General features: G+C 53.7%; 5 protein-coding genes across 5 annotated transcripts; 2 read left to right on the forward strand and 3 right to left on the reverse strand.

Moving 5' to 3' along the window:
- Nucleotides 1–46: 46 nt before the first annotated feature.
- Nucleotides 47–1,840, reverse strand: A1O1_04705 (uncharacterized protein; the record flags this gene model as incomplete). Its single annotated transcript, XM_007725594.1, has 1 exon — nt 47–1,840. One exon carries the CDS (start codon nt 1,838–1,840, stop codon nt 47–49), a length of 1,794 nt encoding a protein of 597 aa, XP_007723784.1.
- Nucleotides 1,841–2,387: 547 nt separating this feature from the next.
- A1O1_04706 (uncharacterized protein) lies at nt 2,388–3,919 on the reverse strand (the record flags this gene model as incomplete). Its single annotated transcript, XM_007725595.1, has 3 exons — nt 2,388–2,552; nt 2,608–3,628; nt 3,681–3,919. The coding sequence occupies 3 exons, from the start codon at nt 3,917–3,919 to the stop codon at nt 2,388–2,390; spliced, it is 1,425 nt and encodes a 474-aa protein (XP_007723785.1).
- Nucleotides 3,920–4,695: 776 nt separating this feature from the next.
- On the forward strand, nt 4,696–6,595 carry A1O1_04707 (uncharacterized protein; the record flags this gene model as incomplete). Its single annotated transcript, XM_007725596.1, has 6 exons — nt 4,696–4,983; nt 5,045–5,349; nt 5,402–5,634; nt 5,689–5,966; nt 6,018–6,411; nt 6,480–6,595. 6 exons carry the CDS (start codon nt 4,696–4,698, stop codon nt 6,593–6,595), a joined length of 1,614 nt encoding a protein of 537 aa, XP_007723786.1.
- A 411-nt stretch (nt 6,596–7,006) lies between these two features.
- On the forward strand, nt 7,007–8,017 carry A1O1_04708 (uncharacterized protein; the record flags this gene model as incomplete). Its single annotated transcript, XM_007725597.1, has 1 exon — nt 7,007–8,017. The coding sequence occupies one exon, from the start codon at nt 7,007–7,009 to the stop codon at nt 8,015–8,017; it is 1,011 nt and encodes a 336-aa protein (XP_007723787.1).
- An 864-nt stretch (nt 8,018–8,881) lies between these two features.
- Nucleotides 8,882–11,230, reverse strand: A1O1_04709 (uncharacterized protein; the record flags this gene model as incomplete). The annotated part of the gene is made up of 2 exons (XM_007725598.1): nt 8,882–10,897; nt 10,961–11,230. 2 exons carry the CDS (start codon nt 11,228–11,230, stop codon nt 8,882–8,884), a joined length of 2,286 nt encoding a protein of 761 aa, XP_007723788.1.
- Between the last annotated feature and the right edge of the window lie 981 nt (nt 11,231–12,211).

Here is a 12,211-nt window from a genome sequence, read left to right on the forward strand (position 1 = left end):
ACGCCGTGGGCTCCCATCTGTTGCCCCTTTCCTGTCGACTGGCCGATCATGCAAGACCTCTCGCAGCTGCTTCATGAAAGACCTCGGCGGAGATTTCTCTGTAGATCTCAACCATTCCGTCCATCCCTGGCCATTGTATCGCGTACCACGTGAGCAGAGAGAGGCATGATGCTGATAGATGTTGTAATCGTCGTCCTTGTCCCTTGATCGACAGACTGCCATCACGACAAACCCAAGATCGCTGCATAAGGGTCTTGCCTTCCCCAACTGCGAGGTCTTCCTGTTTGACACGCCCGTCGAGGGAACAAAAGAGCCATGAGACGAACGTCAAAGCCGCTAAAGATACCTCCTGTGCCGAGATGAAGGTTACTGGGAAGTCCGCTAGTGGCAAAGACCCCTCTGAAAGAATTAAATCCTCATAGCAGCTTATCAGCTCAACCGCCGATTCGAAGCTTTGCACAGCTATGGCCCCGACCAACGTTGGAGTATCCATTACCGGCTCTGCCAGACGGGACAGCACTTGGAGCAGGGACTTTTGCAAAAGAAATATGACTGATGTATTATAGGCAATTGTGCACGCCACACTGGCGAGAGGGTCGGTGACACCAGCTGTGGCTTCCTGACGCCATTGCTCGATCTCGTGCAGTTGCGTTCGGTAGTAAGGATCGTCGATGAAGATTGGTGCACTGCGGGCTGGTAGGTAAATAGTCTTGAAGATGTAGGAGCGGATGCGGCTCAACTTGGCCAGTGAAGAAGCGAGGTTTGCTGAAGGTAGAAGTCTCGACTGCGTCGGCGACGTTGTCAAAGTTGCGGTCACATGGGAAATTTCAATCGTACTGATAGACTCCAAATCGTCAGAAGGCCGTCCATATATCTCAGCAACACTATGCTCCAGGCGGTACAGGGTCCAGAAAGTATCACCTCTCTGTGCCCGCTGGACAGGTGTCTCTGTGAAAGGGGCGTTCTCCCTGTGATACCCCAGCTCAATGGCCAACCGGCAGGCAGACTCCAATTGAAGCCACAGATCTCCATTCTGGGGCCGGAAGAGGAGATAGACGACGAGCAGCATCAGGCTTCTGAGTGAGTCATGGCTGGCTTCAGAGAGGACTTCCTTGGTCAGTTTGGAAGCGAAGCTGTAGAAGAATTGTTCGTACGCTCTCATCGTAGCTTCGACGCGGGAGCTGTGGGCAGAGGCGATGCAGCACATCATGCCAATCTGAAAGTTTGAATGGGCTTCACTCTTTGTGTACGCCTGAGAATGGGGCACCTGTCCCTGCGTCGATTGAAAGAAAACGTCAATGTCATCGTCCCCCAGACAGTCAAGGTGAAAGGGCCAGAAACCCATGCACGACCTGGCGTAGATGTCGAGCAGTCGAAGGATGAGCGCCTTGGTCGGAACAATGTTGGATGGCTCGTTTCCAAAGTATGGACTGTACTCTTGCATCGAGCTGGACCGTTCTGATTGCCGAGGAGGCTGTTGCAGCAAAGGCGACTGCGGACAGACGACTGCTAAGACTTCGGTAGAGAGGACTTGTGCGGACGACGAGCCGAAGAAGATGGTGGCATTGTCGTCATTGTACGGTGCAGGGAAATGTGCATCGTAGTCGAGCTTCTGCAATATCTGAGGCGGTGGCGGCCACGAGGACGACTCAGGGTCAGGACCGCCAGGCTCGGGCTCAGACTCTTGGGCGCTTATCGACTCCTCTTGTTGTCGAAGAGCAGACCATCTGTCGAGGAGGTCTTTGACTTGGCTAGCGGATGTTCTTAGATAGAGCCACCTCGTACGGGAAGAGAGAGCGGGAGAGGCCCAACCTGCGCGGGATAGTGTCTTGCAGGACATAGTCCTTGAACTCGCATCTTTTGTTGGCTGCCTTGCACAGTCGACAGGCAGGAAGCTCCGTATCGCATTTTCTCCTGAGTCTTCTGCATCTCTCACACGCTGCATGGACGCAGTTGTGTATCAGCTTGATGTCTCGAAAGTAACTTCTGGATCTGACAACACTGACTTGGAATCATCTCGAGAGCCAACTTGACCCTCTCATCCACCTCCATTACAGTCGCAGGAGAGGCGTGGGTGCCCCGGACCTTACAAGGCTTTGTTAATAAGGAGAGAAAAAGGAAAAGTTGACGTCGATGAGCATTGTGGTTCGATTACTACGAGCGGTTTCTGCCCACGCGCAATTCCATGTCTCCATATAATGACAGTCACTACTTCCATACAAGCCATCATCGAGCACAGCGACGTACAGTACTACCAACTGCTCTAACATGATGGGTGAGAGACCTGAGTCCCTCTTGATGGAAGATGAGGAAAATATATCATTTGGTTCCCAGCACTCTTATCACACAAATGCCACACGGTCATTGTGCTCATACGATAGTACATCCTACAACTTCTGCGAATCGTCGACCGTCTGCTTCTCCACGTTCTCAGACATGACCTCTTCGGTCGCCGCGAGTCGTCTTCTTGCAGCTCTCCCCTCGACAATTTGCAGGCCACAGGTCCAAATGGCCATGGCAATGCTCACTCCAATCATCGCCCACATCCCTCGCTGTATACAATTAGTATATGTTGAAAACGCCAAACACGGAGGAAGCTGGACTTACAGTAAACTTGGGTGCCATGTCTGCCGAGTAGAAGATAATCGACCACCATGCATTGACTGCATTGCTTCCCAGATTCATGGATGCTATGACAATGGCCCGCAGGGAATCCTCCTCATATCTGAGAGCATCGTTGGCCCAGGCAAAGAAGGTGGCTTGACACGCGTACACCGAGCCTGCCCAGTAGTATGCTCCAAAATGAGTGGCGACGGAAGCGTTGGGAGACAGAAGCATGGCCGACGTGACGATGCCAGTAATGGCAATCCAGTAGGCGACTAAGTATCGTTTGCCGCCGAGATAATCGGTCAGGGTGGCCCAGAACAACGTGGACACGATGCCCACCGCAGGTACACCGGTCGGGTAGTCATTGAGCTGGGAGACGCTGTAGTCTTCCTCCGGGGACGCTTTCATGTAAAGGTTCAGAAGACTGTTCGAGCTAAAGCTCTCGGTCTCCCCGGCAATGATCCAGAGTACCACGAATCCATAGAACTGCCACGAGCTGAAGACGCGTTTGACAAAGGATAGAGAGATGGGCTTCTGCTCAGGTACCTCGGGCACTCTTGACATGGCCAGAGCACGTTCTTCGGCATTCAGGTATGGGGCGGTCGTGGTTGAGGGAGTGTCTGGGAAGAGCAAGTAACCATAGACGGCCACCGGCAAGGTGATAATCCCGTCGATGATGAACAGCCATTTCCAGCCGCTCAAGCCCGACAGTCCATTCATGCTGCCATAGATGCCGGATTGGATGAAACCTCCAAACATTGTACCGGCGAGGCCAGAAGCCGTGAAGATGCCGCTGCGTTTGCCTAGCTCCTTTTCCGTGTACCACGAGCCCAGAATGTAATGAGTGCCGATGAAGGTGCTGGACTCGGCGACTCCCACAAAGAATCGAATGGCCATGATGTGTTCGGGTTTCTTGGCCGCAGCCGTCACCATGGTGAGGCCTGCCCAAACAATACACATGGACGGGAAGAAGAACCTGGGTTTGATGTAGTAGAGCGCCAGATTGCAGGGGACCATTCCACTTCCGGGTCATTAGCTCGATATCACCAGGCTGCGAAGCAGTTCAGACTTACACGATGTAGCCACAGGTGAAAATGGTGGTGATCTGGGTCAACTGGTTCCCCTTGAAGTTCAGGTCCTCTTTCATGCCAGAGACATAGGCTTGTGTCAGGTTGGAGCGGTCGAGGTAATTGAAGAAATACATGAGGCAGCAGAAGGTCAAGATGAAGAAGTCGACCTTGCGCACCAACTTCTTCTCCTCAGGTGACTTGTCGGACCTGAGGTAGGCCCTGAAAGACGACGCCTTGGCCATGATGATGGACGTTTACAGGAGTAAGGCACAAACTCTGAGATGAGACTGATCGGCTCCGTGCGAATTGAACAGGGGAGGCCGCTTCTAAATAATGCAGAGAGGGTCGGTATTGTAGACACATGCCACCCAAACGGCAACCGGCTTCTTGACTCTGTATGCTCTTGTCCGAAAAAGTGGCTTATCGCATTATCAGACATCTACCCTCCTCTATGACTTGACCACCACGGCGCAAGATAAGAGCAAGGGTCAGGCGACGAGATTGCAGAATGGTTCGTGGTAGGATCATTGAATGTGTGTTATGCTTTGCGAGGAAAGGCGTGTAAAGGCGGCAAATGATAGTCCGGTCGATGGCAAGCGGAGAGACGCCGAAACCCGGCGCCAACAGCAAAAGTGGCACGTCGACCCCGATTTCTTGCGGACCCAACTGGGTCTGGATCATGACACTGGCTGGCGTTATCGGCTCTGGGGCTGATTAGACGTCGTGTCGAAGGCTCTGGCGATCCAGGACAGGGATCATGATATCCTGGGTGACATGCTTCCGATCCGAGATGGAGGGCCGGCGTTCACCACCGTTCTGAGCAGTCCCAATTTAATTAGTGAACGGCCCAGGTGGAGGTGTGGACGAGGAATAGTTGATGTGTAGTTCTTCATATGCAAGGTAGTTGTCGAGGATCGCTTCCCAGCACAGCTTTTCGCTCTCTTTCTTTCCTACACTGCTAAGACTGTATCATTCGAAGATTGTGCTTCGCCTGTAGTCTGGGAGATTCGCAAGCACGATGGCTATCTCGCCCCCAGCGGAATGGGAGGATATCGCTGCTGCCAAGCGGGCGGCTCTTATGAAGTCCATCCCCGCTGAATGGTTGATTCCCACCGACATCTTGCCATCGCAAAAGCAACTGGATGTGACTTCATTTCCGGAGACATCGGGATTGTTTACGCCGCAGGAGCTGGCGATCACCTCCAGCACGTCGGCAGAGATCTTGAAGCGCGTTAGAGACAAGACCTGGAGTGCAAAGGCCGTGACCTCAGCATTCTGCAAAAGAGCTGCTGCGGCACATCAACTGGTAAGGCAGTGTCCATCCAGCAACAAGTCCGGCCTGACCGCGCAATCTTACAATCCAACAGACAAACTGTTTATCCGAGACAATGTTTCCTGAGGCGTTGGCAGCGGCAGACGCCTTGGACGAAGCTTTGAATCGGACAGGCACGGTTGTCGGTCCTCTGCATGGCCTGCCTATCTCGATCAAGGACAACTTCAATGTGGTCGGCAAAGACTCGACGGTCGGGTTCGTGTCTTGGTGCAACAAACCGCATCAGAAGAACAGTGTCCTCGTCGATCTACTGAAATCCCTGGGAGCCGTCATCTACGTCAAGACCAACGTTCCGACCGCGATGATGATGGCTGAGACCGTCAACCACACCTTTGGAAGGTAGGCAGCGCCAGGGAGAAAAGTCCACAGTGGTCGAAGCTGACCATTTTAGGACACTGAATCCCTTGAGACTTACAACTACTCCTGGAGGAAGTTCCGGAGGCGAATCCGCCCTTTTAGCGTTCCATGGTAGCCCCTTGGGAGTTGGCACAGATATTGGTGGGTCGTTGCGCATTCCGGCATCTGCAACAGGCATTTTCACTTTGCGGCCATCACTCGGGCGCTTTCCCACAGGGGGGTGTACCTCGGGCCTGGCTGGTCAAGAATCAGTCAACAGCGTCAACGGTGAGTGGTGGTGGCCGGCGACGACGTGAGTCGATGCTGATAGAAAACTTTCAGGGCCCATGGGACCAACTTTGTCTGATCTGAACGTATTTACCAAGTCAGTAGTCGACGCACAGCCTTGGCTGAAAGATCCCAAAGCTCTTCCCATTCCGTGGCGAGATGTCAAACTGCCGCAGAAGTTGAAGCTCGGTGTGATCTGGAACGACCGGCAGGTAACTCCTACTCCTCCTGTGCAGAGGGCTTTGAAGGCAACAGTGGAAAAACTCCGACAAGCAGGACACGAGGTTGTGGACTGGGATGCAAGCACTCACTCCACGGCCCTGAACATCCTGGTAGGTCCCTGGCCGATAGGATGACACCCAGGTTGCTTACTCTCTTGATAGGCTCGCTTCTTTGTGGCTGATGGTGGCAAATCTTGTCGCAAGGCACTTGAACCCGTCAAGGAGCCCTTCTTCCCTGACATGAAGCCGTACGAAGAGGCCACCGAGATGGGATGCTATGATCTCTGGCAGTTGCATCTCGAACGCAACAAATTGTGCCAGGAATACATTGATCGATGGGCGGACGCTGGCATCGATGGCATCCTGAGTCCGACAACTCCTTTCAGCACGGTAGAGCATGGGAAGTATAAGCATGTTGGATACACTGCCATCTGGAATATTCTCGACTATTCGGCCGTCAACTTCCCCTCTGGCTTCACGGTGGAGGAAGAGAAGGACGGGATTCCGCAGGACTTTTCGCCGCTGAGCGATCTGGACAAGGAGATTAACGGCAATTGTGAGTTGGCCTGCCCGTCAAAAGTCTACCGATATCAGCAAAATACTGATTTGAGACTGACTGTACAGATAACCCGAGCGCCGTCCATGGAATGCCAATCGGACTGCAGATTGTAGGAAGACGACTGGAAGAGGAGAAGACTCTGGCGATGACAGGCGCCATCTTAGACGCGCTGAAGGCGTAAATATTGGCATGCGTGAGAGTCCAACAAAGATGTAGCGGCACAGATACAGGTAGTTAGGCGTCATTAAACACGCAATGAGCAGTGAGAATGTACACAGAACTGAATGTTGAAGTGAGACGCGAAGTTGAATTTGAAGGTCGATGTTTGTAAACCCAAATCAGGTAAAGCGTGAGATCTGGCTGTAAATCTAAAGTACTCTATTACATAATGACTCTAAAATACTCTATTCTTCATGCACCCTATACGTACGACATACAGAATCTAACAAGGCATTCTTCCTCCTCTGCGGTTTAATCGTTTATACTTGTATCTCCACACCATACTAGTACAGTACTGCCGTGGGCTCCTGGTCTCGTTCCCCGGCTTCAAGGCGTTGCAAGCTTCAACATCGACAGATGTAGGTACAGTATCATGGCGGACAGTCTTTACGGCGTGAAGCCAGCCTCGAAGACCAAGGCCAAAGAGATCTCATCCTCCACGTCCCTCGCATTTTCCACGAATCTAGCGTCACTAATCTCCAGCTCGTCCTCGGCCAAATCCAAGGTCACCGCAGGCCGACCGCGACACTCGAAGGACAAGTCCGACATCTTCACAGCCCACAATAAGAATGTCAAGAAGCGGTCCGCGGCCGACCTCGAAGATGGGGAACAGCGCCACAAGACCAAAGACGACATCGGCTCGGTGGATGCGGCAGAACTGCATCGGTCCAAGAGGAAGATGGAGGACAAGGTCCGACTATACAATGCGATGAAGCGAGGCGAATACATTGGCAAAGAGGGCTACGACGACCGCGCGCTGGTGGATTTCGATCGGAAATGGGCCGAAACCCAAGCGCTCGGCCAGCGGGATGATGACGATGACGATGGTTCTGGCTCGGACGATGCTGGCACAGACGAAGATGAGCTGGTCGAGTACTTCGACGAGTTTGGCCGGCTGCGGAAAGGCACCAAGGCGCAAGCTGCCCGAGAAGAAAGGCTCAAGCGGATGCGAGCCAACCTCGCCGAAGAAGAGGAGCGTCTCTCCGCGAGGCCCTCCGCGCCTTCCAATGTCATCCATGGCGACACCATCCAGCATGCGGCTTTCAATCCGGATCAGATCATCGCTGATCGTATGGCCGATCTTGCGAAGAAGAGAGATAAATCTGCAACTCCTCCTCCGGATACACACTTCGATGCCCACGCTGAGGTCAGGGCCAAGGGCACCGGCTTCTACGCGTTTAGTCAGGATGCGGAAGAGCGCAAGAAAGAAATGGAGGCTCTGGAGAGGGAAAGAGAAGAGACGGAACGAGTTCGAAAGGAAAGAGAGGAGAAAAAAGAGCAACGAAGGAAAGAGATCGAAGAGCGTCGGAAGCTGATCGCCGAGCAGAGGGCCAAGGCTCAAGCAGACAAGTTCTTGGACTCTCTGGATATTGAAGGTGTGTGAGCAAGCCTCGTACAAAGACAAAATAACGGGACTCAATACACCTGTTGCCATCAATCGAAGCAGCTCTTGCACCGGATATCCTGGCACAGCCGATCTTCAGACAATGTCCTCAGTCATCCACCAGCAAGCACATCCAGAACGGTGTGCAATCTTCCTGGAACCGATACAACGCCCACCGGCAGCATCAGTATCTACCCTTGGAAGCATCGCTTTCGATTTTTGGCAATGCTCCAAACATCCTGTGGCAGGGCCTCGTCCTATAGGTCGTGGCGATCGCGGAGTATACCTTGCCACGGCGAGTCAGCAGCTCAACAGCCTCACATCATAGATTTGTCTGTATATCAGCACGCCTGGACGCATAAGGTCAAACTGCCACGAATCCCTTTCCTGGCGTCAAGCAATACGCTCAGACATTTTCTACGACCAGAAAAAGGACTTCGAGTCAGTGTCAAGTCTCGGCCATCTATCATCGTCAGATCCTTCCCGGGGCATCCCATGGCTCCTTGTGCCTATGCCTGGTCAAGTGGTGCGAACGGGCGGGCATAGGAACGATCTAAAACGTTGAACATCTCCATGTCATCGGCCTCGTGGCAGAAGCAAGCAACCGCTTTGATAGTACTATTGCCAGCAGCGAAGGCCGTATGAGCCTTCGCTATATAAACATTACCACCACCGCCTCGAGACTCTCTCCATATCAACTTCCGTACTTAATTTGTTCTGTTTCCCCTTTTTTCCTCGTTCCGACTTCACACATAACCATCCTCTCAATCTGCGCCCATCAACGTCTCGCATCTTTTGCAGTTTCCTCGTTGAGATCTTCTGTTCCTTTCCCTTTCCGCTTCCAACCCCGATGTTTCATCAAGGTCAGAACAAGAATGCAACAGCACCCATCAGCCCAGCAAGCATGCCAAATCCAACAGTACCGCATCCACAAGACGCTGCACCAGTAAAGACATCAGGTCCGATGATCGAGCTGGTCTGCGTCACAGCAGGTGCGACGCCCGTTGGAGCCACGGCTGTAGTTGCCCCCGCCCCACCAGCAGGACTGCATTGAGCGCCCTGGCATCCAGTGCCGACACTGCTTCCAACTGCAGACGGGCTGGCAATTGCAGTTGCAGTTGCAGTCGAAGTCGCAAGCGCTGCTGGCATCGGGACGAGCCCGACGTTGCCGGGCGCTGCAGGGCCGCCACTACCTTCGCTCACTGTAGTGGCCGGTGGCGCGGTGACGAATGTGACTTGAGGGACCGTGACGGCTGTGGTGATGACGGAACCACCAGAGGAACTCTGAGTCAGTGTGAATGTCACGGTGGTGACCGGCACAGCGATGGGAGCTGGGGACTGTGTCGTGACCGCCGGTGGACGAGGACCGCGACCGTTGCCGTTGGTGATGACGGTCGTCGTGGCCGTGGCCGTAGTCGGGGCGGTGGCCGTGGCCGTCTCTGTTCCAGTGGCAGTTGTGGTCTCGGTACCTGCGGGCGGGTTGGGCACCAAGGTGATGGTCTTAGGGATACCGGTGCAAATGCCTGGGTTCTGAGGCACGAAATCGGCACAGATGCCTGCGAGGTATGACAGCGCGGCGGTGATTTCGTCGTCGGAGCCGGCCCATGCAGCCACACAGGACTGGACGTTCGCAATGAAGTCGGCACTGGGACAGAAGCAGCTGACGTCGCTGTTGGAAGAGCATTTTGGCACAAGGCTGAGCCAGGTGTTCAGGCAGCTAGGAAGAACGGGAGGACAAGAGGCTGAAGACTCTGGCGGGGGTGGAGCTGCAGATGTGAGTGTTGAGGTGGACGACGCTGCTGCAGTTTCCGATTCCGAGGCCGTAGTGGTCGGAGTGGAGGCAGGGACCGTGACAGATGTCAGAGTCGAAGGAGGCGGACTGTTGCATTTCGTGCAGACGGTGGATGTGGACGTGATGGTGACGGTGGAGATGGTGCTGGTGACCTCGGTCACGGTGTCGCTGCCCGTGGTGTGCGTCAATGTCAACGGACATACGGAGATGGTGGTGAAGACAAACTCTGTGGTAACGACATCAGTTTGAGTCTCAGTTGTGGTTGTCGATGCCGCCGGAGTGGTAACTACCGGGCTGGTGGTGGTGATGGTCGTAGTAGGCGCAGATGTTGTGGTGGAAGAAGTCTGCTCACCAGACGTGGTATTAGTGGTGCCAACGGTGGTGGTGGCAGTAGTGCTAGGTGTTTCTTCAGACTTGCTTGTAGTCGTCGTAGTGCCTGATGCTTGCTCACTAGAGGTAGTTGCGGTGCTGCTGGTAGTAGAAGTCACTGCAGGTGTTGTGGTTGTCGTCGTCGTGGCTGATGCTTGCTCACTAGAGGTAGTTGTGGTGCTGCTACTAGTAGAAGTCCCTGCAGATGTTGTGGTTGTAGTCGTGGTCGAGGAACTTGCGCCTGGACTGGTCGTCGTCTGCACCTGGGATGTCGTGGTGGTTATCTCGACACTAGCACTAGTGACTATCGTCGTGGTGACAGGTGTCGTAGTTGTTGCGACGGGTGTTGTGGTCGTGCTGATGGCAGCGGTGGTGGAGGGAGCAAAAGTCGTAGACGACGATGAGGAAGCAGATTTGCAATCAAACCCGATAGAGTGAATGCCCACATCGCATTCTTGCTTGCCACTGCTCGGTGGCAGCTGCATCGACACCGACTTGGCTCCACCACACTGGGTGTTCTGCACAGTGGTTCCCCCTGCCTGGCAGGCCGCTGTATGCTTACAGGTCGAACCATCAGGCATGGAGAAGATGAAATCGAGGTCGGTGTCGAAAGAGACCGAGACATCCAGGTGGGTGATTGAGAACTTGTCGTTTTGTGCACAGGAGAAGGATGGCCCACTGCCGCTGGATTTGCTGACTTTCCCTTGAATGCATTTGGACTGTCATATATCAGTGACGGCTCCTATGAGCGTGAACTGCCAACCTGGTCAGTGGTCACTCACCTGGAAGTTCGAGCGAGTCTGCAGCGATCTCTTGCTGCTGGACTTGAAGCTGTCCTGGCAGGTGAAGCCGCTGAACCCAAACCCACCATAGCTGCTGAAATCACCCGTCGGCAAAGCGGACCAGTTGAAGCCACTTCGTTGGTCTATGGAGCAGTTGTTGTCGGTGTTGGAAGGACACGAAAAACTCGGTGCATCGCCCCAGCCCGTTGCGGCAGCCTGCTGCATGAGCAAGACGGAGGCCACAAGACCGGCAGTCAAGGCAGGTCTCATGGTGGCGAGGTAAGTGATTAAACGAGAGGACTGATATTTGCAATAACGACGGACTTTGGGATAGAAACGATTGTGGTAGCGAGAGACTATAAACAAACGAGAGAAAATGAAACCAAGCTGACAATGCAGAGAGAGATTGAGGATGGAGAGCAGAGGAATCTTCCTGTGAAGGGAGACCTTGCAGACCTTTGTACTGGGAGCAGCATGGTTCCAATCTGACTTGGGTAACCTGTTGGGCCAGAGAAAAGAGTCAAGACTCACAGTTTGAAAACATTTGCCGAATGGTCACCAGGCGAGATCATGTTAGCGAGGCCGAGTGCGAGACATTCTGAGGGCGAGTCGATTGATAGCGCGCGCCACTGGACACAGATGTGAACTGGCCGAGTTCGTGAATGCGACCACGGCTAGCGGCTGTACCTCGATATAGAACAGGACGAAACACCCCTGAGTCGAGGAGGAGAGCCAATGGTGTTCGCTACGGCGCTATGGTCGGACTCAATGCCAGGACGGTATAGAGGAGACAGATGAAACAGATCAGGAGCTTTGTCTTGCATCGAAACGGCAGAGGAGGTTGGTCCCTTGCGCGCCACAGGGGCGGAGATGGAGTTGAAAGGAAGCCTCCTTCACGATGCAGACCCCATGTCCACTATTGAGGCGGTGCTGTTAGGTAAAGCGTGACCCAAGGATCCATTGCTTCGAGAAACGAGCAGATGACTAGGACGAGTGGTGGTTGAACGGTTGATGAACGGTTGTTGCAAGCGAGTTGGTTGACTCCTCGCGCGTCTGGAATAAGATTACATGTCCGATATGATTGGCCGCCGTTCAGCCTGATTGGGAGGTCATGCTAGCCGTATCGGGTTAGCGTATATGTTTGTGGGGAAATACGAGACGAGGCTGAACTCCACGAGGCTGAACCCTACATTAAGGTAGGACAGTCCGACACTGGACTCCCTCCCCCTACACCCCTAACCGATTCCATTT

Source organism: Capronia coronata, assembly GCF_000585585.1.
Source record: "Capronia coronata CBS 617.96 chromosome Unknown acBCG-supercont1.4, whole genome shotgun sequence".
Classification (NCBI taxonomy): domain Eukaryota; kingdom Fungi; phylum Ascomycota; class Eurotiomycetes; order Chaetothyriales; family Herpotrichiellaceae; genus Capronia; species Capronia coronata.